Genomic DNA, 26,496 nt, shown 5'->3' on the forward strand with positions numbered 1-26,496 from the left:
CCCCTACACTTCTAATTCTGTCTTCCCCAGACATGGGAGCACAGGTCTTGGTCCCAAGCTGATCAGCAGAGGAGCAGACGTGTGTGCTTACTTGTGGGTCACTTTTGTTTCTCCTCTCACCCGGCACTCCTGCAGGTCGGCCAGGCACAGGTGGGGAGAGGCGCACACCTTCCCAGCTGCATGTTTCTTGGGGTGCACCGAGAGCCAGAAGAGTAGAAGACTCTCTGCCCTGTAGACACTTTGGCAGGAAGATGATGGACCCCCAGCTGTGTGTTGGCCAGGGGAAGCCCAGCCTGTCTTTTTCCATTGAGGAAATCTTAAAGAAACCTTCTGCCAGCACCTCTCTAAGCAGTGAAACCAGGTACAGAAGTAACTATGCCGAGAGACCTCCAGCCCTAAAAGCAGGGTCACCACTGGCCTTTGGTAAGTACCAGTTATAAGACTCAATAAAAATGCTCCTTTGTTTTTAATCCCTAAAGCTATGTTGATAGATTATGTAGAATTTTTATTCTGTAGCTTTTTGTAAGAATCTGGGGTTTCTCTAGTGAGATGCGAATAAGTCATTATATATACAGAAATAAACTTAAAAAAATAATGTGTTTTCAACCTCGCAGTAGACTGGGCTCTGCTGCCAGCCTTTTGTGGGATTTTGTACATTATGAACCCGCAGTGTCATTGGAGAGGTGGGTATGCAACCTGAACAGTTATTGCAGGTAGCTCTCTTCAGTAACAGTGAGAAGTGCTTATTGTAAACAAATACAACATCCTGGTTTCTTTCCCTTTAAAAAATAATACTCATGTTATTAAAAAAAATAAATAATTGCCTGTCATAAGGAAGGACAGGCATTCAAACTCAGGAAGCTAGCCTCAAACTGCTGCAACTTAATGAAGTTGTTGGAGTTTCACTTATATCAAGAGCTGACTGTTGCCTGGAATTACAGCTAAATCTCATAACTGCTGTTTTCTGATAAATCTGACCACTCATCCTCAAGCAAGAGAAATGGTCTGTAAGGGTAATGGTAGCTAAGGAGTGTTAGAACTCAATTGCTGGAACAAGAAAAGAGAAAGCATTTGTGTTTAATCATTTCTCCTTATCATCATGGACACTAGGTCCTTTCATAAACTAAATAAAGCAAGCTAGTGGAAGACTAGCATGACTTTGATCTTAGCAAACCAGCAAGTGCATTAGCCTTTTTGACTTCGGTTTCCTCCATTTAGTTACTGTGGCCTTGAATGAACTTCTACCCTCACAGAAATTGTCTTTTTTTTTCCTTAAACAAAAAACAATAGCTCATGTTTCCTGGATTTAGTATTTCTTCTTTTTTTTATCTACATCTTCCATGAAAAGGAAATGTTTTATGTATACAAACACATCCAATTAACTGAAAAATTACCTGTAACTTTGACAGAAAATTTTTCACTCACCTCTTGCTCAACTGCTTTCAACAAACCCTAACGCTACACTTCATTTTTTGTAACACAGGGATCCTTTCATAGATCAGGATCCCATTTCCCAGTTCACTGGATGAACCACCCAGTAGGAAGGGAGAGGGTCTTTTTCAAAAACCTGACAGTCCAAGCAACCTTTGCTTATTCACATAGTTTCAGCTTTTTTTTTTATGTCCAAACTGTATACTGACCTGGACTGGAAAGCAAACAAGACCTAAACTGGGAAGGAAACTACAGTGAAGTGAGCACCACACTCACCAGTGTAACATTAGTCACCAGTTGGGTTTGAGCCCAGTCCTACTAACGCTGCCTCTCAGCCATGCTTTGCACAAGATTTGCATTTTTCTTGTTCCCTTCTGGCACGGGGTAACTTCACTCACTCTGTACAGAGCTTGTTTCCTGGCCATGGGACAGAGCCAGCCCACAGCACATCTCACAGCCGTGGGAGACCCAAGCACTGGGGCTGAGTATCTGACCGCTGCTTCTGTGCCATTACCTGCAGCTTTCCACGGAAACCTGTGTATGGGGATGAAGCACAGTGTGCTGCTGAATTTTCACAGAACCATAGGATTATTGAGGTTGGATGGGACCTCTCAAGGTCATCTGGAAGTCCAGCCTGCTGCTCAGAGAAAGGGCAGCTTCAAAGACAAACAAAGTTGCTGAAGGCCACGGCTGGTGTTGCTTAGTTGTTTCACCACCGGTACTGTTGGAGGACTGCAGCATTTAGAGATTTCCTAAAGTTGCCGGTGCAGATCAGACCTGAAGAACAGCAGACTCAGGCCATGTTTTAAATACAGTCCTGAAACAAGCGACAGCTTTGTAACTTGTAGGGTGGACGAGGACATAGCTAATGCTGGTGCAAGTGTAATGGGGACAGTGTGCTGAAGGAGCCCAGGAGCCGGATTGCGAAGGGGAGGAATGTTGGTGTGAGCTCTGTGGCAGTGATTTTTTGTGAGCTGAAAGTCCTTTCCAGAAAGCCCATGGCAGTCATTTTTTGCCACTGGATCTGAAGTGAGACAGATATCACCACTGAAAATTTAGTCAGCGCTGTTCATAAGGTGGACCATAGAACCGCATTTTAGCAACAGGAGACTTTTCCAGGAACAGAGAAGTGTGGCAGAGATTGGACCTTTCTATATTAAGTCTGTTTCATGATCAATATGTTGAAGCCCTGTTGCACTGTGTGTCTTGGTTAAGCATGCTGCTCTAAGCACAAGGTCTGACAAATCTGTAAGCAGGACATGGTATGCTCCTCCGATTGCATTACTGCACCACCAGTAGTCTCATCCCAAATTGTTCCACCTGAGAGTACAGTCAGTTTTTCACCTTGAAAGCAACGCAGGCAGAACAGCCAGACCTTGCCTTTAACTTAGCTTCATCACCTAAGCAGAGAGAGGTAGCAAGAGAATATAGTAACCCTTCTCTCCCCTGCTAGAAAGTAAGGTTGGATTAATACACTTAAAGCAATGTAAAATGTTAATTAATGAAAATAGTATACACATGAAGATTCACTTAACTGCCACTGGAGCTAGGAAAACAGTAAAGCTGTAGAGATACTCCAAAATGTTGTTATACATTGCTTTTGCAATTGGTCAAGGATATTTAAAAAAGAGAATGAAAACAAAGCTTTTTAACTGTTGGTTTCTTACTACCACCAAAGAGATACCTAAACTTACTACCCTTTGCTTTTCCAGCAGAACTGCCAATTTTGGCAGATAAGGTTTATTTATTTCAGAAGTGCAATACTCTATGCTGTACAGCTTGGGATAATTGCTGTATTTCATCAAAGTCTTTCAACTTCATGCCATGTAACACTGGCATTAAAGAAGTTGTGTAAATAGTAAGCCATACCTCATTTGGCTCAGTGCTGGCCAAGGTCAGGGAACCGAAATGAATTAAGGAACTTGTTGGAAATTCCAGGATAGGACACAAATCTATCTGCTTTCCCAGAACAGCAGCAGCAATGAAGAAAGCACTACAGGTCAGGGCTGACTTATATCTTACTATGAATTTTAAGAACATTTCCTACACCCCATATGGTATGTATCTGAGCCAAGCTGTGATCCATATGAGAGCAAGAACTGGCACCACACACATACTTGTGGCTATCATAAGGTAAATGCCCAAGCTAAAAGTTATCATCAAGTTCGTCTGCTGATCTAGGCACTCTTAAGTATCAAGATCACACTTGTCCTGAAGTCTAAATGTAGCCATTAAGAGCAAAGGAGACAGGTATAACCAGAGGACCAGGTGGTGTGGAATGTCAGAAGTGAGGGACATAGGAAAAGCTTACCCTGGAGCCCTTTCCCAAGAAAACCCAGGGGTGCTGGACCAGATGACTTCTAGAAGTTGCTTCTAACCTAAATTATTCTATGATTCTTTGAAAAAAAGGATGCTGTGATGTGTAGTGTCAGGCTTTCGTGGAAAGCTGGGGAGGACTTGATCATGTATGAGAAGTTCTCTGGGCCTGACTCCTAAGTTCACAGTTTTTTTGTGAGTAAAATGCCAGTGGGACTTGGAATAAGGAGTATGCATTCTTCCCAGGCGTGTGCAGACTTCCTAGTTGCAGTGAGTTTGTCCACAAACTGATTTGTGAGTTCACTGCACAAACACAACTACTAGGTGATCTGGAACTCCAGCTGTTGATCTGAAGTCTACAGAATTTTTTGAATTTTTGAAAGACTTTCACCCAGTTAAAAAAAGGAGTAGTGAACAAAAAGACATTTCAGTATTCAGTCTATGCTTTTCATCTTTTTGTCACGGTGCCTAGAAAGGGTAACCATGGCCTTTGTAAGGGACACAAATAAACACCGAGCAAGTGCTGATCTCCTCCCTAGTGCCAACTCTTTCATTTTAAACAGAGAAGACTAGCAGGTCTATTTCAGAATAAATCCTTCTTCTGAAATCCCTGGGAACTTGACTTCAGTGTGCTTGAAAATACATGTGAAATAATTGTTCATTTCTCCTCTGATTTCTGCCAGTGAGGTTCCACCAACAGGAGGTCCTTTATCAAGTCAAGGAGAGCTTGGAATAAGGAATTAATAGTAAAAACAGTAACAGATACAGAAACTGTGTCATTCTTCCTGTGTTATGCCCCATTACATTAAGGATATGCAAAGTAATATGAATACAACTGCCACTTCATGCACTAATATCAATAGGTGATTGTTTTTTTCACCCATAGCAGCACTCCACCCAGCTTTATTGCAGAAGAGGAAACAGCTGAAGGAATATAACTGAACAGACACCACCTGGCCAATATCACTAATTCACCCCACCTATTACAAGGAAAACAATCCACCTAAAAAAAAAAAAAGGGGGGGGGGGGGCGGGAGAAGAGGTATAGAAGGAAGAGAAAAACAGCACAATAAAAGGATACTTGCATTTCTCAGTGGCAGACTCTTCCCTGCTCACAGCCTTAGTAAGATCTAAAAATCACAAGCTGTATGTCTACAACAGGTCTTTCTCTCCAGTGATTACACAAAAAGGCTTAAATGGAACTTAGGCTATCTGAAATAGCCTCCTACTTCTAAAAAGAAATTTATTTTACTATCTATCTTGCCTGAAATTTCCCATCCTTTCCTATGTAATTGAAAGTCAAGCCAAAAAGACAATTTTGAGCCACAAGTAAAAGTCATTTCTCTGCATGACAGTAAGAAATACCTCACTTTGTGCCAGGCTGAAATGTCATTGCCATCCCTGGGGAAAAAAAACAACACAAAAACCCCCCAAAAAACCCAAACCTGCATTCCCTGGAGGAAATTTTACCCCATGACAATTTGTAGATATTTTTCAGAGATCTCTGCTGGAGTCACATGAATAAGCACCAAAAAATACTGGCTGGCCTAAAGAGTTACCACTGCGGTCTCCTTGCTTGTTCAGGACAACAAGGACCAGAGAAGGTTGTAATGAAAACAGGACTAGACCTTGGGAATCCTAACTTTCAGATATGTGCTTTAAACTCAGTATCACCTACTTTCAATCTGATCCTCCAGAAAACTTCCTTGATTTTTCCAGCCTCTCTTTAAGCTTCATGCCACTGTTGTTTGCTTCTTTGACCTCAAACAACAGATCCTCCCACTCCTTTTTGCCATTTCACAGAGATATTTCTATTTTCCCATCTGCCTGGGACAGTCTTCCATTCCCTGCCTGTTTTCTCTTCTTTAGTGTATAGCTATTCTGTCCACGCTCATACATAAGTTGTGTTCATTGCTGAGGTATGTGAGCATCTCAGAGAAAAATTTTGGGGAGGAAAGTTGTGTAAGAAGGATGAAGACGTGTCCTCTATGATTTAGAAAATGCCAGTGTTATTCTTAGAATGCTTTAATCACTGCCCATAAGAGCACCTTGCTTGGGTACCCTTATATTCTTCATTACTGTAGGGTATAAGCACCATCAATTTCGTAACATACTAATTTTCACAACACATCTAGCAAGGAAGTGCGACTTGTCCTTAATTTAGAGACAGGGGACTGAGATAAAAATCCAGGGCTAAGAACCTATGCCAACACTGATAGCCTGTGAGTTCTTGAGCAAATCATCTAACCGAAGCCCCATGCTAGTGACCAATCCCAGGTTTATCCTTCTCCTTTATCCCACAAATACTGTTCAAAACCTCCCTGTTTTCTCACCAGAAAACTCAAACCTAGTTGATCCTAAAGGAATTAAATGAGTCCCATTTTGCACAATATGCCTCAAACACAGAGGCAGTCCCCGTACCAGGTTTTTAAGGTCAGCACGGCTGGAGACATGCAATTGTGTTTAGGAGTTTACTCAAAGATTGGTGATAATTTGAAAAGTCAACATTTGAACAATCATCCTTTATTGGCATGAGGCTTTGGCTAATTTCCAGAGCTCTTGTAACTATATTTTCTTCATGTCAGTGTCAGTCCTCTGTGAAATTCCTATTGTGTGGGCTTTTACTGAGGCCAGAATTGGGCACTTTGTCTCCAGATGTTATAACTGTCATTGCTTCAAGGCTGGTTACAAACAGAACTTGTTATTTGTTCAGAAAACAAAAGTCTGACAAGTCTAAAAAAGTAGACGCTTTGCCAATGCTAGATACTGCACCAGAAGTAAAATATATATTCAAAAAATTGAGTTTCTTCCAGCATAACCTGTTGGAGTTCACACTTGCTGGTATTTAGATATGAGAGGAGAGAGGGGACCAGCCACAGGTGCTGCAGACCCCGAAGCCTAGATGTGGGTGACTGCTTAGGAGTGCAGTCCATTATTCCGTTAAGATTTTAATGTTCTTTGGTGGTAATAGCAGACAAACCTGTGCTGTCATATTCGCTTCAGGGTCACAATAACCATGGAATCTGAATTCCCCAGTGGATGCATTATGCTTAAGTGTTGCCTTTTACTCTGCCTTTCTAAGCAAAGAAATCCAGACATGGAGGAAAACTAGAACAAATTCTAGGTTTGCCATTAAAGCAGCACAGATCCAGTTATCTTGTCCGAAGAGTCAAGCCTGAGCCTTGATTGCATCTACCAAAGGCAGCGCATATAGCCCTCAGAATCGGTGTTTATGGTGAGGCTTTAATGTAGAAAAGAGCAGATAAGAGAATGGGAGTATTTGGCATACCTCTGTTGGGATGCTAACAGCCACGGGCAGCCCACTGCCTTGAGTCACGAGGCTTCCCAGCATGTTGTTTCAGTCCATAGCTTTGCAAGGGCCGCTTACATTTATCAGGAAGAGTAAGGACTCATAATACATTCCTGAGGGCTGAAAACTAACCTGAAAGGTCTTTGCAGTGCCCCTGCTACACACAGAGGTGACAATGAGAGTAATAAGGCAATACTATGGCAGAAGAAAGATTGTGGCTTCTGTGACCAATTTCATCGCTAGTCAGGGTCAGGTGTCCTAGGACATGTCACCACTGGTTGCTGCTGAGATTAGCTTCAGCTCCTGCTGAGATTGATTATAGCACCCATGCTCAAATCTAAACTAACTTTATGGCTGCACTTCATGAAAATGGGCCAATATGCACTTCTCTTATGTTTGTCCTGTCAACAAGAGTGTGCAGGTGATTTCATGAAGATGAGTTGGCTGCCAGTACCTTCCTAGAGATCACTGGTGTCACCTGTTACAAAGGTAGATGGTAAATGCTGACAGCCTGGGCAAAGGCTGCCTTTAGAATTATCCAATGCCTAAACCTGTGCAACAGGCAGCCCAGATGTAGAAGAAAGGACAAATGGACCTGAACCGGGGAAGACACTGACCTCTTCTTTGGCCCATCTTCCTATAGGGTAGAGGTACCTATGGAGACATTTAAGAAAGGACCAGGTTTTTAAAAGCATTTGGCATCCAGCAAATTCCACGGCAATCTTGCTGGCAGATTTTCAGAGCAGCTCCACATGTACTGTACTTCTGACTTCTTCAGAAAAGGCAGCCACTGATTTGGATACTGACAGGGAAGCTGAGCTTTCTTTATCATTTCGTTGTGCCTCCTTACTTCTACAGTCCTTTTTTGAAAATCTCCCACAAGGACCATTAGAAGTTTTAAGGTGGAAAGAAGCAGAGAACAGGCTAGATTTTGGGGTTAAATTCACCAGGATCATGCACTTTGCAACCTGGGGTCATCTTGGCACTGATGCACAGCACAGAATGATAAAGGCCATTCTAAATATGATCAGGTTTGAAAGGTAAGGTATCTAGACCATACCTACACTTCTTTTTTTTTTTTTTCACAGAAACTGGAAAGTGCACTGAATGACAGTTGCTTTATTCAAAAAGCACATCACAACTCTTGTGCTGTGTCCTTCACAGATTCCAGCAGCTGGAGTCAGTTAGACTGTGACTTACCTTCAGCTAAAGTGCTTCTCCCTGCCACATGTGCTACACCCATGTCCAGGGCAAAGAGAGTGCAGGCAGCTCACTGCAGGAGACCTACTGACAGCCCAGCCTCCCTCCTGGGCGAGGACACAGGACAGGAACACCTGCAAGGCAAAAGAAAACATGAGGAAGATCAGCTATGTGATTTCCCAGCAGAGCATCCACTTCACGGTGAGTGCCTCTATATCCAAACTTTCTCCCAGAGTACCCAAAACCACAGCTGTTACCTTACAATGATGTACATGGCAATACTTAGCAGCAGACGCCAGAGATATTTCTACTGCTAAGCTCCTGGCGGAGTTACAGGGATGGTTCTTCAGTCTCCCCATCAAAAACATGGAGACCCACACTTTGAAATAAAGATTTAGCTCAGGCCTGCCAACCCTACCAAATTTAGTGACAGGGACTGCTTTGGGTGTTTATTACCCTCCTACTTGGGGTGGCAATCTACCGAATCACCAGGTTCCACAGCCAGGCTGTGCAGCGCCCGTTTCCTGGTACATGGGTGCTGCGCAACAGGAGGAGTGAGGCGGCTGAACACGCCGAATCAGCTCGATGTGTTCTGTACACCTTGGACCCACTGTACAGGTGATGAAAAGGTCACCAGCATGTGCACAGGCAAACTGTCGATGTGGAATAGGTCTGGCACGCAGGATGTGTCAGGCACAATTTTCAAGCCTGGCCCATGTTGGTAGGTCTGCTAGTTTTGTTGCTTGTGAGCACTGGTAAACAGAAGTCTTATCTCTTTCACCAAAGCAAAGGACAACACAAATGTACTTTGCCAATATGTTGCACAGAGACTTTAAGCTAGGTGGGATACATGGAACCTGAAAAAGCCAAGTTCCTAACAGACAGACTGCAATTTATTTGTAGCATGTGACAGAAACTGCTTTAAGTTCTTTGAGTTTTAGGAAAGGTTAATATGGATGATTGTACTACACCCCAGGGAACAGGTTCTCAGTAGCAGCAGTAGGGTGTTTCCTGCATAGTTTGTTATTATTCATTCCTTTCTGAAAGAAAGAAAAAAAAAAAAAAAGCAATTTCAGTTAAGTGCTAATGGGCTTGTATGACCGCAGATGCAGGGTTTCTCAGCTGGCTTCACTGAGATCTGCACATCTTCCTTGGCTCATACTCTGCAAGCTGGCAGAGGAAACATTTCTTTCTGTGAAATACATTTGAAAGAAAAGCCTTGTTCCTGCTGCTGCTGCTATGGTACACATGAGTCTTGTGACAAGGTGCTGTCACCTCCTCCAACTGCACAAGACAGCATCTCTCTTCATACGGAGAGAAGCCTTGTAAGATAACCAGGTATTTTAGCCTACCTCTGCCCTGTTAAGTTGCACCAGGTGATGGCAGTAGGGCAAAATAATGTTGCGCCCTTGCAGAAGAGCCAGGGCTGTATGTATCTGGCACTCGAAGTTGCCTGTGAGTGCTAAAAAGGAGTGTATTTAATGCGGGGAGGGAGTCCTCAGCCACAGGGATCACACCAGAGCTGGGAGGTAGCTTTCCCAGGGTGACAGAGGAGGGAGGTGGCTGTCCCCACTCAGCACTTAGCCTCATTGACCAGCGCAGTGACTGGCACCAGCCCCGTCAACAAAGCAGAGGGGACAGCATGTAATTATCTGTGCAAAACTGAGCTAAACTGAACTGGCCTTTTCAATAACAACTTATATTGTAAAGGCATTTTAAACAAAATTCCTCTGTTCACTGGTGGCAGTGGGGTTTTGAAAGCAAGCAGAGGTTTAATGATCTGCCATTTTCTAGGCTACTGGTTCCTGTAGTTGCTGAGTCTTTGATAGAAACTGGCTGAGGGAGGGGGGAGGATCCCAAAGCACTGGATTGGCATTTTCCCTGTGGTGCACAAACATTGATTTCGGATCCTGTTCGTGCACTGTGTCATTCTTAGCAGGGACCTGGAGGCCTGGGTTTAAAATCCTTTTGAGCATCATAAGCTTCATCCTCTTTCCTCTGCTTTACATTAGGGGGAAAGAGCTGGCTGCTCTCTTTTCTCTGCCTCTGGCTGTGGCTGGAGTCACCTTTCCCAGATGAGGTCAGCAGCAGCACCTGCAGGAGAGGTAGTCTGCACCATCCCTGGAAGCAGCCTGTAATCCTTACACCTCGAGCTGATAGCAGTTTCACTTCTGTTTCCATGCCTATTGACTCTGCAGTGCTTCAGACATGTTTTTGGCATGGTAGATATAGGGCAGTTATGGGTCCTAACAAGGCACCCCCAGGCAGTGCCAAATGCCCATAGCATATGCCATGGGTGTCCCCAGGACTTCCCTCGCATCCACACCGAGGATGCCTACAAAGGCCCAGGGGAATGGCACCAACCTCAGCCACGGCAGTGCTGTCTGATGTGAACAGTATCCAGAGTTCTTGGCTGGGTGTACCCCCACCTCTTTCTCACAGGCTGCCTCTCTATCTATAAAACACCGGCATATTTGTGAGGAAGGGCACTAGGCTCTGACTAAGCACTCACATCTGCATAGTTGTCAGGGAGCAGAAGAAATCAAGCGTGCTATGCAATCACCTTGGAGGTGGGAGGGCTGGGGTTTGTCTGATTTTTTTTGGATAGGAGAAGGATGAAGAGGAGGCTGTGACAATATGCCCTTCATGGGCAGGTGCTCTGAGATAGCAAGAACACCCTGACTGTGACCCTGAGTGTGAATTTGGAGCATATTTCCAGGAAAGCCTGTAACACTGCAGTGTTCCTAAAAATTTGCTTTTCCCACAAAATGTTTTCTGCAACTAAGTGGTTTAGAAAGGCGGTGTCATTTAAACTAAAGCGATTTATGCCCTTATCAGAAACCATTTACAGGAAGCAATGCCTCTAGCACTTTGAACTTAGAGGCTGCATTGTAAGCGAAAAAAGAGAAAAGCCCTCATATCCTAGAGACATGCTGACAGCTGGCATTTAGTTTTGCAAAGCCACCATTTGAATTTGGAAGCCTTCATTCTGAATGTTGGGTGATTTCACCTGTGGCCTTCTGCTCAAAAAGCTCAGTGGAACTTTTATGGAAAACCTGGTTCTTGGGAAGCAGCACCGATAAAACCCACTTTAGAAGGAGACCATTCTGAAAGAGGACTGACTTTGGAGCTGTAGGTACAGACTGTGTTTAGGCCAGCTCTCTGTGAAATGATTAATTGCTGTTTTGCTATGTGCAACCACTGTTGCTGCCAGGGTCTTCAAAACTTAAGACCAAGCAGGGCAAACTCTTGTGGCTGTCGGTCAGCATCACAGAAACATGTTCACATAAATGCCCATGTTAAAACCTGAGCTCCAATTTCCTTTTTAATTCCTTCTCTCTGCTCTGTGTGACACCCTTGGGACTTGACCAGTTGATGACAGCCAAGCACTGGAGCCTGAGAGGATTATGCGCCCCCATGCCTGCCTGCCCCATGCCTGGAGACTGCCACACACAAGATCCCAGCTTAGTTCAGATGCTCTTGGGCAATTGTTTTGCAACGTCTTTGACATATGCTGGGTCTGATTGTATACATTTGTGTGTGCACTGTAACTATTTACATCCAAAGGCAATGATGAGTGTGCTGTCCTGTCCTCTGCTCCAGCAAGGGAGCAGTTAGTGTCTTGGCGAAGCCAGATAGCAGCATCACCTTAAGACACTGGCAGATGCCTGGTCTTACGGGATTTCTTCTCTGGGTAATAATTCAAGTACAAGGTAAATCAGGCTTCAATAAATGGAGATGACTCCTAATCCCACCAGAAACAGGGAGTTTCAGGCCATGGGAAAAACTGGACTACGTTATTTCCTGCAGCTCATGTCTTCATTATTCACTGTAGAGGAAGCTGCCATAATGAGGCAACATCACCCAAACGCTTCCATAGCAAAAATTATCTGCACATTGCTGACCAGGAGCTCAGGCATCTTTTTATTAATCTAATTGTTTTATTATTACGATAGCATCTTTGATCCCAAAGCATATTGACAAATTCTGGTGGGAATTATCATAAAGACAACAGGAAATGTAGAGATTATCTCAGTTCTGGAGACCTTCCAGTGTAAGTCATGTCCCTCTGTACCGATGTCAGTTGCAGGCATCTTTAGCTTAGCGTTTATGTTTTCTCTGAAGCCATAAATTCATTTGTACTGTTCATTTGTAGACAATATGGTCAAATCCATGTACCCCTGTGAAGCAGCATGGTTTATCTCTCGCAGAACAGTCTTCTCCCCAATATGGTGACTTATCTTAATGCATTTATAAAACACCCAAGAGACAATGAAGCACTGTATAATCACAATCCCAGATAAATATCGGCTGCCCAGAACACACCAATGGGACTGTGAGAAAGGGCACAAGCATCCCATTGTCCTGCCAAACAAAAGGAAGCAATTCTAAATGAAAAGGGAAAGCAGGAGGAAAAAAATAGATGCCTATATATATAATTTGGCTGCCATTAGCTTTCTTACCAGTCTTCTGTTTATCAGTGTGAGTAGCCCCTGCAGCCCTGTGTCTGTGAAGTGCAGTATCCCTATATACATTTGCAAATGCAGGAGACCATTGACCTTGTTTTGGTGAGTTTACCTGAGGCATCGTTGAAGGCTGGTTCTTTGTTTTTCTCCCTGTTTGAAGACTGACTGTTTATAATCATACCCTGGATATTAAATGAAAGGCATGAAACCTGAATCCTTTATTCCTACCCTTCAGACTCTGTTCACACAGAATTCTCACTGATACAAGTACTGAAGAAAGCAAAGCTGTCAGCAGTTGGGGGACTATCATAAATTCTGTTTGTGTTGTTTCTTCATGGTTTTGGGGTTTTGGGGATTTTTTAGTTAAAGTAAATGTTAGCATTCAATGCTTTCCCCAAGCAGCTCCTTCTTTCCTGGGAATTTTGGATCCAAAGGGTACCTTACACAGGACTCAGAGGTTAATTTGTTCCTGTTAGTCAAATCTGTGTAATGTGACTACTTGCAGAGTTGATGGCACATCTTGATAAGTTTATTTCAAAGGTATTACAAGCACTTATTGGCTTTTCTTAAATTGTCTGAGAACTTTTCATTAAATCTCCAGGATTTGGTACTTTTAATTACTGTTCTTTGAAATTGAGGGCAGGCCTTTTACCTATTGTATTAGCAAGTGTTTTATGCTGAAATGGGAAACAGCAGAGACTACGTACTAAAATAATGATGGAATTATGCTTTCTAGGAGAGAGTGCAGACTCTGAGGCAGGGAAGTAAACAAGCATGCCTGATTGATGTCTAGAGGTTTGCAGGTACAAATAACCACAAAGACTAGCAATAAAGTAGAAAACAGGCTGTCTGTGCAAACTGCAATGAGCTCAGTTTTGTCCATGGGCAGATGGCCAGCTTCTGACAAAGGAGGCTGACTACAGAGTCAACTAGAGTGGTAGGGAACCTGTTTTCCCTGGTAAGAACCATTATTGTATTAGGGTGGCCACTGCTTTTAAGGTGAAAGTTGACAACGGTTGAACATTCACAGAAAGTACGTTTCAAACTTGAGATTTAGCTGAACAGGGAAACTGCACACATACCTACCCCAAATCCACCTTGACCTGAAGGAGTTCAGGAAGGTGCAGGTCTGGATACAAAACTGATACCAGGTGATGGAAATTAACTCACACACCTGTCAGTTGGGGTCCCTCAAACCATGGCCTGCATGCTTCTTCCTCCAGATACTTCACTGACCACTGGCTGTGCCAGAGTTATACACAACACCATTTCAGGGCAGCAGCATTTGTAAACACGATCATAATTTTGCTGGCAGATGGGAAGGGTTAAATCACGAGGGGCTCAGGCTGATGGTGAGCACCATCCTCCGCAATGAACTGTCCACATGAGTGGTTTCATACATACAATTTACTCCTTGCCAACTCCTCTGACAAGCAGACTAAGAAACTCCCCTGGCCACCACTGTACAGCTTGCTTAAACAGGTTTCTAGCCTGGTATTTTTAGCATTCCTGTTCACACCACCTAAAGTCTGAACCTCTCTGCATTTCAGCCTTGCTGTCAGGTAATTAGGCACTGTACTCCGTGCCAGGGTGAAAGCAACTCTCCATCAAGGAATTGTGGACTAAGGGAGGAAGTCAAGCCTTTAAAAGTTCAAGTCATGCTGCTCTCTCTTAACTTCAGCAATGCCTGAACGGCCAGCAGCTGGATGCTAAATGCTGCATTTTACTAGCAGGAGGCTGTATCCAGAGCACATTGTACCTATCCAATTAGGATCAGTCTCACTAGCTACACCAGTCCTTCTTAATGAAGGCTGAAAAAACACTTCAATAAAGATTAGCCACACTGCCATACTCCCACCTAAATATTGCAGTGCAAGCTCTTTTGAAAGCCATGAGCCACCTCTTTAACTAGGAGAGGGACTGCCACAGGCATATCTCTGTACACAGACAAGCACGTTTTGTCCTGATGCCATCAGCACTCTGCAATAACCCTTTGATAGAGCTGCAGTTGTTGGTTGTGGGGGTTTTTTGCTGTGGGCTTGGCTGCCATGACCAGAATGTCACCTCACAAAAGAGCAACGTTCAGAAAAGCCACTAGAAGGAACCAGCTGGGAGACCCACATATCTGTAATTGGCTGAATTAAAAAGAAGAGAGAGCAGAACTTATTTTAAAGAGGCTAAAAGAGAAAAACAGAACTTAACCAGATATAATGAGGCTCTTTTTCAATGCTCCTGAGTTTCTTTCTGAGAAAAAAATGATACAGTCAACTTTGTTACATAGAGAAAAACATATTTCTGAGGATATGTAGATAAAGCCACTTGCTTATGTAACTGCTTTCTCTCTTCTTGTCAACAAAGAAGCAAAATCTTTGGATCTGGTTATCGCATACCATGAGAGGGTGCCTGTCCAGAAACGACAAAGAGGATTGCAGCAAGATAAACTGATCCCACCAATTTTCATCTACCTAGATTACATACTTCAAAGCAAATACGTCCCAGCACTGACTTCAAGCCCTTCTCTTGGGTTTTCAGTTCCTCATGCCTCTAGCGTATGCACCCTTGTAATGACCCCAGCTAGGCTTTATACAGTCTTAGGCTGCTAATGAACTAAGTGCAAGTGGGAGGTGCAATCGCAGAGGTCTCACTGAGGTAGCATTTATCTAGCTGGTTCAGGTATGCAGGACAGCTGAGAAACAGCAGTGCAAGGTGTACCGTAGGCTATTTGCCTGCTACGGACTATAGCCCAGAATAAATCTGCCCCGGTATGGCATTGGCAGCTGCACATCTACGAAAGTCAGGTGCAAGCAGTAGTCTTTGGTATTGATTTGTTTGTGCCACTAATATCTTGTAACTGTGCTATACTGGTTAGTGGAAATAAGCTGGAATATGCTAAGCTAAAACTTCGTAAATAAGCTATCAGACTCCTTGAGCTGTGCGTAGTATTAAAGCCTTAAATTCCCTTACTTTTTAGGAAAGGAGGGATGGGGGGGCTTCAGTCCATGTAGATATTTGGAAGTCAGAGATCACATGATAAAGTAAGTTGGGAAGGACCTCTGGAGACCACCTTGTCCAGCCCCAACTCTAAGCAGGGCCTGCTTAAATCAGATTGCTTAGCCTTTTGTCCAGTCAGGTTTAGAATATGTGCGAGGACTGAGACTTCGCAACCTCTCCAGGCCCATGTCAGACTACCTTCATGGTGAAAACACTTTTTCCTATTATGTAATCAGAATTCCCTTGTTGCAACCTGTCCCCTTTGATCTCGTCCTTTCACTGGCACCTTCAAGAAGAATCTGTATTTCTACAAAGTTCAAATGTTTCAACTTGCTCCAAGTCCAACCTAGTAGTAAAGCCAGATCTGCAGAGGACAAATGGAGCCTGTTACTAAATTTAAAGGAGCTATACTGCTTTATCAGCATGGAGAATCTGCCTCTTCCAATGTCAACAGTAAGGTAATGTATAGACAGCTGTATCTGTAAGCATCTGCAAATGCTGACATATTTAGCTGCCTGGTATTTTCAGGCTTGGTTTCAGCAGCCAGCTAACCTGCAAATGACTTTCACAGAGCATAAAAGTACACTTGAATATCCGCAGCTTTTACATAGAAAATAGCTCAGGAAACTCAGGCAGAGCCTTATTTCCCCAGAGACTCTAGAGCCACGTTCGTAAAGCCAATGTTACACTTCCAACACTTTCTAGTCTTATAGCTTCCACCCACATTCTTTATTAGACTGTAATTCTGAATGCTGTTGTTTGCTATGGGATCTCTAAGCTAAAGTCCCAAGGCAAAGGGGAGTATCAAAACTACAGTCAGAGAAAGTTTCATCTTGCAAGAGAAAATGTTAACACAGTCCCAGATTTTTTGTACTTTTTTATAGTTCTTTTTTTTGTTTTAAAAGAAAAATAGTATTGCAGATTACTTATAGAAAAAAATGCACTTTTCTAGATTTCTACTGACAAAAGCCTTGATTAGTTCACAGGAGTCAATTTTTATAGCAATGCCATTTCATTTCCAGTTGAAATCAAAGCCTGTTCTTCAGTCTCCGCTGGCCCAAAGCTGATCTCAAGGTATTGTATTTTGTTTAATCTGACGAGATTCAGCTTTGAAAAATCCGGGTTCAGTAGGATTGACACTTCTGAGCACTGTGTAAACCCTTCCCTTACATAAGAGTTGTCTGTAAAACAGTTCACTTTTCAAGAAGGAAAAATGTGTAGGATGTAAGAGTGAACTGATAGGGAGTTTCTGCTGCCTATCACCAAGTTATCTGGGTCATTTTCACACCAAAGGAGCTGATATGAGACAACAGAATCTCACAAGCCTATTCTCTCTGAAGCCATGCTCTCTAGTCCTGGGCACTTCTTAGCTACCAGTGGAACAGTACAGTAACAGATTATCTTGCAGATCCATTCCCCATCCCATCTCCATCCCAATGTAAAATACTGTGTAGTTCAAGGCAATGGATCCAGCTCTCAGGCACCACAAAATGTTCCATCTCAGCTAAAAGTGTCTTCCCAAAGTTACACTAGCTATGCACAGCCTTTGTCTTCTCATTCTCGTATATTCTTTTTAAAGTAGACTTCACAGCTCGTTCTAGACTCGTGATCTTTACTACCGAGTTTGTTCCATACCTTGGCCCTGTAGAGATGGTATTGCATTGCTTGTAATAGCTGATTTCTGGAGTCTAAATTGATTATTCCAATGAACTCTGTACCAATTATCCTGCCACCACCCACAATTTCTTAAGTTGGTAGCCAAGGATAGATGTCCACATTATCATCTCTGTCTCTGGTATGCATGAACATACTTTGTGGAGAAGTCATGCAGCTAGCATGTTCTAATCATGTAAATCACTCCTTTCTAGCTCAGCTAGCAGCCTCTGGTTTGGGCACTAAAAGTCTTGCCTTAGCTTTGGTTCCCCATTACAAAAAGAATATGATAGCTGTCATCATACGTGCTTACAGGCAAGAACTAATGGTGGCTGTTTGCATGGTGCCTGCTGCTATGAGGTCTGATACAGCTGGTCTTTAACATTTTCAATGCCGTTATGGACCCAGTTCAGTCATCCCAATTCTGCAGAGTCTGGTTAATGCATGAGACAGAAGGGATTATACTGGACTAGATCATTATATGTATTCTGATGGAATACAAAAGTTTACCTGTTTTTTGTTTTTTTAAAAAAAGTACATTGGGGCTTTTTTGCTAATTCAGAAATCTTCCAGGAGACTGCAGGTTTGTTCTCTTTCTCCTGAAGGCTTTCTTATTGCTGGAAGGTACATGGACTGCCTGAGCATACAAAACCTGGCAGGACAAGAACCCTGCCAGCATCCTAGATGTTTATGTACAGCTGGGATAACAGGAACAAGGAGGAGGTCACACTTTGAGCTTGGATCTCTTGTTCCACTCTGGAAACGCTGGAGGTAGACTGCACCTTCTCCCAGGTTTGTGGAGCCATTCTTCTACTCTGGATAGAGGCAGAAGCTCAGCTCAGTGTTCAGGGAGACACACAGGACATCTCAGGGAGGCCGCAAATTTCTGAGACCATGACAAGGTCAGGGAAAACTTCACTTGTTGAGATCTGCTATACGAATTGCCCTGTGCTAGAAAAATATAAATGCCATACATTGTAATGATACAAATACAACACAGAGATTCATTACTGTATGACAGAACGTGAGGCGCTTGACGAAATATCAGCTTGGTACTCAATCTAACCTGCCTGCAGTATCTTCCAGGAGGATATGGGGGCCAACCCCCACAGAGAGGCGTGAGGTGAAAATCTTGCAGATAAGAGACACCATTATGAACTGATAGTTCTATTATATCTACAGGGGACATAGTGTCCTGAAATTCATGTTGTCAGCATGGACATTTCCCTTTTAATCCATATAGCAAAAAATCCCCCTTCCAGACATCTTTTGGGAAGGTTCAAGTAGATGCAACTTTGTAATCAGAGCTTCTTAGGAGAGGGTGCTCATTGCTATCCTCAGCATAAATGCAAAAAATATTTCTCATTTCAGATCTCTGCCCCAGCAGTGCCAGCAAGATTCAATGTAAATAATATTTTTCTCTTGGGGCTGAAGCCAGTGCTGCAGTCTAATGAGTACTGCTTTGATAGGTCAGTGAAAAGTCTAATGATATGGATTTAACTGTGTTGGACATCAGCTTTATTAGGCTGTTTCTGAGATATGGGAGTATTGACAGCATTTATGATAAATGATGCTCCTCAGTTATTCTTGCATGACCGGTTTCCTTTCAAAGTATTCAAAAAGTTTAGGAAAGATTAAATATTCATAATGGAATATATTCAGTTACTGGTCCCCAGGTATCATGTCCTAGGCATCTTCCTACCAAGTCAATGGGCAGAATTTTTTATTCCTTATTTTCTGTGTCAACAGAGTCACAATGAAGTTTCAATTAGAGAGTGAAAAACATCATTTTCTGGTTGGCACAGAGCCCAATTTATGTTGGCTGAGGTGTTTAGTTACCTTTTTCACTGCTTTAGCCCCTAAAAGGAAAATTTTATGCTAACGGTTGAACAAAAGGTGGGGAAAAAAGTGAAAAGTCTCTTTGAGGGACTAAGCTAACCTTCTCTGGTTAACTGTTCCCATTAGGAAGTGTATGCATCTAGTTACATAGTATGAACCGGTAGTTGTCATCAGAGCATGGAAGACCAAAAGCAGTTGCTCAAAAACGTCATTTTGCCAAGCAACATGGTTTCATTGCTAATTACTTCAGGTCATCAAGTAGCAAGCTCATCATAGTCACTAGGGATATTACAATTTTTATGCTCCTATCAGGCTTCAGTTTTCCAAGCTCAGTAGAAAAAAACATGACTCACAACACTTGAAGCCTAGCTTTTTGCACTGGTCTTTCAATAGCAGCTGGAAGAGACTCAATTTGTGCATCAGAGAGGATTCCAGCCTTGGAACAAGGCTGAATTCCACATTCTACATAGACCTCACTTCTGCTGCTCCTTTCTCCTCCTCCTTGCAAGATACCAGCCCTTCAGCATAATTTCAGAGCGACCTAGCCCTTACTCTAACTTACACCAAGCAGCATACAGAGTTCATGATCTAAATAAAATGCCCTGGTGTAAGAAGGCATTTTCAAAGCTGTAGGAATGCTGAGGGAAATCTTTAGTGTGGTCACAGCACAGTAGGTGGAGGCATACAGCAATCTAAGGGTCCCCTTAGGAATTCACAGCACACAAATTCCCCCATATGCTGCTCCATGGGTTTAAGACCTTACAGTTCTTAAGGTTAAGCTTGTTTAAAAGTCCCCACACCACAACGGTGCAATCAGAATACCATGGCTTTTCTTTGTAAGATAATATTTCTAATGCCACTGTCACACTGCAGTGCAACTGCTGGCTCTCCGTAAATACTGCCAAAGGAGTGGTATGGGAAGAGAACAGTGGTCAGTCAGTCTGGAATGGCTGACTTCCCTCCACAGTGTTCACGCATTTTGGGTATTCTGATCTTGCTGGCATACAGGAGGAGAAAATTAATCAAAACCGATACAGTGATGATGGAATAGAATAATACCTCAGAGCCTGAGGAAAGCTTAGTAAGACCAGTATGACAGGAAAAGATAGGGATGGAAAATCTATGAGCTGAAAGAAAGATGGTGATTTATTACAGGCATGAAAACACCACGAAGACAAAAGGGAGTATGTATTCTTTCATTCCGTTTACATTAAGGGTTTCTTCACAAATAGCTAATAAGGGATTATAAGTTAGCAACAGATGTGTGCATGTGACAGAGGCAAAAAGGGGTCAAAGTTTGGTCCAACACTACAGGAATTTGATGACAAACCCATTGCAGGGTTAGTGTGGTTAAAATACATTGAGTTTTGTAGCTATTGACAAGCTTTGGATCCATGGAATTAGCACTGCAAATGGGCACTTCTGACTCACTCCTTGAATGATAAAGAAGTTCATTCACATTCACTGCTGGGTCAGGAGACAGTCACCTATGGTAAGTACATCTCTAGAAGGTGTTGGAGGTGCCAGACCAGCTGCATAGCAATTTACAGGAATTGCTGGATCTCTGAATCATCTTGTGGCCCTGTGGCCTTTTCCTATAAAATGTGATATACACCTTTCCTTGTTTGCACAGCTGAGAGGAAAGGGAAACGGAGAATCCGGACAACGTTCACAGCTGAGCAGCTCCAGGAACTGGAGAAGATTTTCCAAGTGACTCACTACCCAGATGTCCATATTCGCAATCAACTGGCAGCAAAGATAAACCTCCCAGAAGCCAGAGTTCAGGTACACTGTGTCTCCAAAAGACTATGCTCACTGCACCAATTCTTTCTTCAGAGAACATTCTTAATAGTTTATGCCTGGGTGACAACGCTAATGAAATACGTGACCTCTCTGTTACCTTGCAGAGGAGGCAAGTATCACCGTTCTCCTTTTACAAATAGGGAAAAAAGTATTTGTCACCCAGCTGGGACTAACCAAATGGGATTAATCAAAGGGTTAACAGGAGCTCTAAGCACACTAAATGCATAGCAAATAGGGGTTCCGGATGGTTATGAGCAACCTGTTGGCCTCTGTAGCAACAGAGCAGCCATTTATGAAAATATTTATTAATCGTTTATCAACCTTTTACAGACTAATGTACATCCAGTACAAACCGTTATCCACATCCATCTTCTACAGGGTCTCAAAAAAAAAGTGAAAATTATTGCCCAAATGAAAATGCTTTCTTACTGTTCTGTATTTTGATATCATAGGCTATAAATGCCCTGGCTGTAATTTTAGTGCACGGAAACTAACCCAGTTCCCTCCCAGCTGTAATGTAGTCTTACTGACTGAGCTCAAAATTGACCCCAAATGTTTCCTGCATATGAAAGTGCTACATTAAAACATACATACTGCTGTGTATTGGAATTTGGCGTTGTTTACCAGGCACTGTTGTGATAATTTTTGCACAAGGCAGTTTCTGTACTTGCCATAATGCTAGAGTCATCAGTGTACTGTGATGCACATATCCCACTAACAACCAAAGTTCAACACAGAGCAGCTTATTGGCTACGACATGCCTGGGACTATCAACTAACCATGATGATATTGCTTCATCGTTAGGTGACGGGGAGAGTTGGAACAGCGTATCTGTAATACGCCCAGTAGCAGTATCAGGGCACCCACAATGCATTTCCAATGGCATAAAGCACAACCTGGGCTACTAGTCAGTGTTGCCAACAAAACAGCAAATCACATGAAAGAAGAGGAAAATCTTCTGTTAAAAAGATTATTTATAACCTGTAGGGGAGAAAATAAAAAAGAGTTATCACGGGAAACATCAATCTAAGATGTACATGAAGGAAGTAAAAAGCCCCTCATGTATGAATTGCAGATGGCAAATTCCCAATTCAGACAGTGTTACATGTGACATAGGAAATTCTACATTTGACCTCATCTTGGCTGGTAAAGGGAAACCGGACACAGAATTAAAAATTAGCAGGAACTTTGTCACAAGCTACAAGTTGTTATAATTTTGGTTGTTTGCATTTATCACATATAAGCAAAATAGGATACAGAGAATTTATATATGTTCTTCCTGCTTTGAAAGAATAGTTTTGACAAAGCTAAAAGCAGTGTAAGTCAAATCACCTCAGAAAGGTAATTTTACTGGGGAGAAAAAAGAGTGAGCAACCATTGGGTAACCAAGTGAAACATTTCATAACTGTGAAAAAGCTTGTGTCCTCCAGTCAAGAAACAAAGGTTATGACTGCTGAGAGGCAGTTTAAGTGGATAGATGGAATCATATCCTTGCATGTGTGCATGCTACATGCAACACAAAAAGAAGAATGCTGGATGAATAAACATCAGAAACAAGGGATTATGAAGAATGAATAAACAAAGCAGAAAGATACAGACCAAAGCTTTGGTCAGAAAAATTAAGGGTCATCAGGAACTCAAAAAAAGTCCATTAAGAACAAACAAACAAACAAGTGAACAATTATATTGATCTGTTACTTTATAGAAACAGTGGGACGGTCAAGGATAATGCAGAAATGGCAAAGGTGTTCAGTCATAATTTCTGCTCTATCCTTGGAAATATGTCAGGTAAGGTGGTAGTATCACACAATGATGATGAAACACTTTCCATAAGGACAATGTTGAGCACCAGCTGCTACAGACAGATATTTTTAAATCCAGACATCTAGGTGACTTACCTCCAGTAGTTCTTAAAAAGCCGCTTGAGAAGCACTTTGGGTCATCTGTGTTGATATTTAATCATCCCTGGAACAAAAGATATTCCAGGGGCCTTGAGGAAATCTAATGTTGTGTCAGTATTTAAAAAGTAAAAAGAACAGCCAGATAATGACTGGCCTGTCAGCCAAACAATTTTTGGCAAAACAGTGAAAAAGCCAGTATGAGTTTCTGTTAATGAAGAATTAAAGTAAGGGTAATATATTTAATGTTTATCGCCAAACTCATCTTTTTATGATGAGATTATTGGTGACAGTTTTAAACTGAAAGATTTAGATTGGAAATAAGGAATAATTTTTTTTTATTATTAGGGTGGCAAGACACTGGCACAGGTTGCCCAGAGAAGTTGTGGATGCCCTGTCATTGGAAGTGTTCAAAGTCAGGTCAGGCAGGGTTTTGAGCAAGCTGATCTGGTGAAAGATGTCCCTGCCCACAGCAGGGAGGTTGGACTAGATGATCTTTAAAAGGTCCCTTCCAACCCAAACCAGTCTATGGTTCTATGATTCTATGTTTCTATGTATTTGGTGGTAAAGGTAATCAAATTCATGGTGTGTCACTATTAGGACCTTGCCTTGGTCCTACACCCTGCTTGTATTAAGAAAACAGAGCAGACTGAGTAGCATGTGCTAGCAGGCAAAAAGCTGGGTCTGGAACAGGTGCCTGATAGCAAATGGGGATGTTTCAAAGGTGGTCTCTCATAGGAACCATTTACTGACACAGAGGTGAATTTGAACTACATGGTCAGTAAAATCTTTAACAATAATTCTATAAAATGGCAAGAAGGTTAGAGGACTGGAAAATAATGAAAAGGCTGATTCAGCAGGCTTCAGATCATTGTTCATGTGTCTGCAAGAGAACAGCAAACGGACAGTCTTACAAAGCACCAAATGGAGGCCATTCCTAAAACATGGGGCACACCACCCTCCCCTACATTCTGGTTTAGTTGTCATTTCCTTGGACAATCTGCTGACCACTGAGAAGGCAAATGAGGCTTTTGTGAAATCTCAGGCAGGGTTAAGGAGGCACTTGTCCCTGGATTTAGCACTGGTGTGACTTTTGCAGACACACACGGGAATACTGTGCTGTGTCTCAGTGCCATAGCTCAGTAACACTGGAAAAGTGAAGGTTAGTAGCATGCAGAGAATAAATTCTATCAGTAGCTTGATATCTGTGGAAGACAGAGCGTGGAGTAATTGTTTTAAATCCCAGTAACAGAAATTATGGCTGGGCACTGAGAAATCATTTTAAGGATAAGGGTGTTGGAGAACTGGTTGAGCAAAAAAAGAGTAGTTCAGTCTGTGAACACAGCTTTGCCTTTATTAAAAAAAAATAATAATCCCTGAAGTGAGGACTTTATCCCATGTGCAGACTTTGGAGGGAGTACTTCAGAGGTTGAATTTTGGCTTCAGTTCCCTCTCTGCCCTCAACCACTTTGTCGGTGTTAAAGAGGAGTCATTTTTATGGTGCTTTTTCACCATGTAACTCCTGCGTGGTAGAAAAAGAATGGAGCAGTTCGTACTGACTAAGCAGTTCTCAAACACATGCAAACCCAGATAAACAAAACTGTCCTTTCAGTAACCTCGGCTACTGCTATCAGCAATATAGCAGAGGGCTCCTGACATTCCCATTACTTTCTGGCCATGACATGCAGAAAGAATTGAGCTGATCCTTATTTGGTTTAAAATGCATACATATTTACATCCAGCAGCATCTGGTTTTGATCACTAATACCTTCTGTTCATGAACCACTCGCTTACATTCAAAGAGCAGGTTCCTAAGCCAGCTAGAAATGACAGTGGAAGGGGGATTCAACTTTTGACAGCAATACAGCAAGATGAACTACTGTGGCTGCAGCATAAATACTTACACGCCTCAGCCAGAAGCCAGCCTGGTCAAATCAGCTGACGAATGAAAGAAATTCCCCTAATAATATTAATTGTCTGTTTTCCAGTGCAAAAGAATGGTGGATAACATACTCGGACTGCTGAGTGATTCCCTTGGGTGTTTTGCTTAGGTCCCTTATGTGAATTTCAAAATGTTACCAGCCAAATACGAGAAGAACCCTGTTACTACATCCCCACTGTTGCAGCCCAGCAAAACATCTAGGTGGGTCTTTTCCCAGCCTGATCACTTGGGAACAGGGTGAAAGAGCCCTGTCATGCAACAAATCACACCTCCTAAGGAAAACAGAATGCCGTGTGCCTTGACTGCTGCAAAGCTGTGACTGCAAAAGGATCTGCTTTTCCTTGGAAGACTTGCTGTACCTTGTACTTGCTGAACAGGGAAATCCTAGCTCTTCTGTGAGCTGCGAGGGAAGAGAGGCTGTCACAATAGTCCAGAGATCCCACATGCTATGCAAAGTGTGAAAGGTGCTGTGTCGAACCCAATGTTTTCCCTTAGATTCAGCCCCTGGCTCTGCTGAGCTGGAGGTCAATGTTTTCTGATGCTCAGAGAGTAGGGAAAGTAGTTGGATGTGAGGAGTTCCTCCTTTATCTCCTGTTCATTTCTGTGCCTTTTCTTTCTTGCCTGTATCCAGATCTGGTTCCAGAACCAGAGAGCAAAGTGGAGGAAACATGAAAAATTTGGCAGCTTTGGTGGCCTTCAGAATCTGACAGAAGTTGATTTCATTCCTGCTCCCAAGTCAGATATCACAGTGAGTATCAGAGGCTATGTATAAAGCCACTGAGGGAGAGATCTGTCCTTCACCAGGTCACCTCTTCACATGGTACTATCCCAGAGAAGGAGGACTGGAAAAGACAAAAATGGCAATATGATGATGAGAAATTCCAGAAAATATGGTCAAATAACATATTTTTTTCATGAAATTAAACCTGTTTTGTAAATATGTTGTGAGGTGTCTCTTGCAGGATGGTCCTTCCCCATTTTACTTCTAAATTGCTTCCTTGTAAATCGTACTTTGGTTCAAGTTATCTTTACCATTATAAAATTCCTGAACAGGAAAAAATATGACATTTGCAGCCACAAAGCCATGTTTCTTTATGGACAGTATCTCTTTACAACGTCCGGCCTTGTTAGGCTGACCAGCACTTTTAGTACTTGACCCACGTCCTTGCCAGGTTCGGGACAGTCAATATTATCTAGGCTGGCACACAGGCTCTTTCCTGTCAGTTTTTCCATGGGTAGAAAAAAGGGTATTTTTGCCTTGATCACACCACTGGGTTTTAAGGAGTCTCTTCTTCTAAACTTTTCTTCTTAATTATTAAGAACCAGGGAAAGAAATAAGGTTGATCATAAATTGTATCTAACTAAAAGTCTGTATTGATTCACCTGAGACTGCATTTTTATTCTTGAAAGGCTCCTAGCTTGATGCCAAGAAAGCTCACCGCTATCATCCCTGCCGCAGGATACTACTCACCGCTGCAAGGGCAGCTGACACCTGCCTGGCTGCCCAGCACACTCTCCTTCATCCCCCACCACTTGGAGCTGCTACCCTTCCCAAAACCATATTTGCTCTTCAATGTCCTTCCCTCTTACGGCACGCCGCTACCCCACAAGTTTGAAAGGAGCACTATCTGTGCCAGCTCCACATAG

General features: G+C 42.6%; 1 protein-coding gene across 1 annotated transcript; it reads left to right on the forward strand.

Moving 5' to 3' along the window:
* Positions 1-251: 251 nt before the first annotated feature.
* On the forward strand, positions 252-26,496 carry ISX (intestine specific homeobox). The gene is made up of 5 exons (XM_040594241.1): positions 252-423; positions 8,222-8,458; positions 20,840-20,991; positions 25,481-25,597; positions 26,260-26,496. Exons 1-5 carry the CDS (start codon positions 252-254, stop codon positions 26,494-26,496), a joined length of 915 nt encoding a protein of 304 aa, XP_040450175.1.

The sequence above is a fragment of the Falco naumanni genome, chromosome 5 (genome assembly GCF_017639655.2).
Source record: "Falco naumanni isolate bFalNau1 chromosome 5, bFalNau1.pat, whole genome shotgun sequence".
Taxonomy (NCBI): domain Eukaryota; kingdom Metazoa; phylum Chordata; class Aves; order Falconiformes; family Falconidae; genus Falco; species Falco naumanni.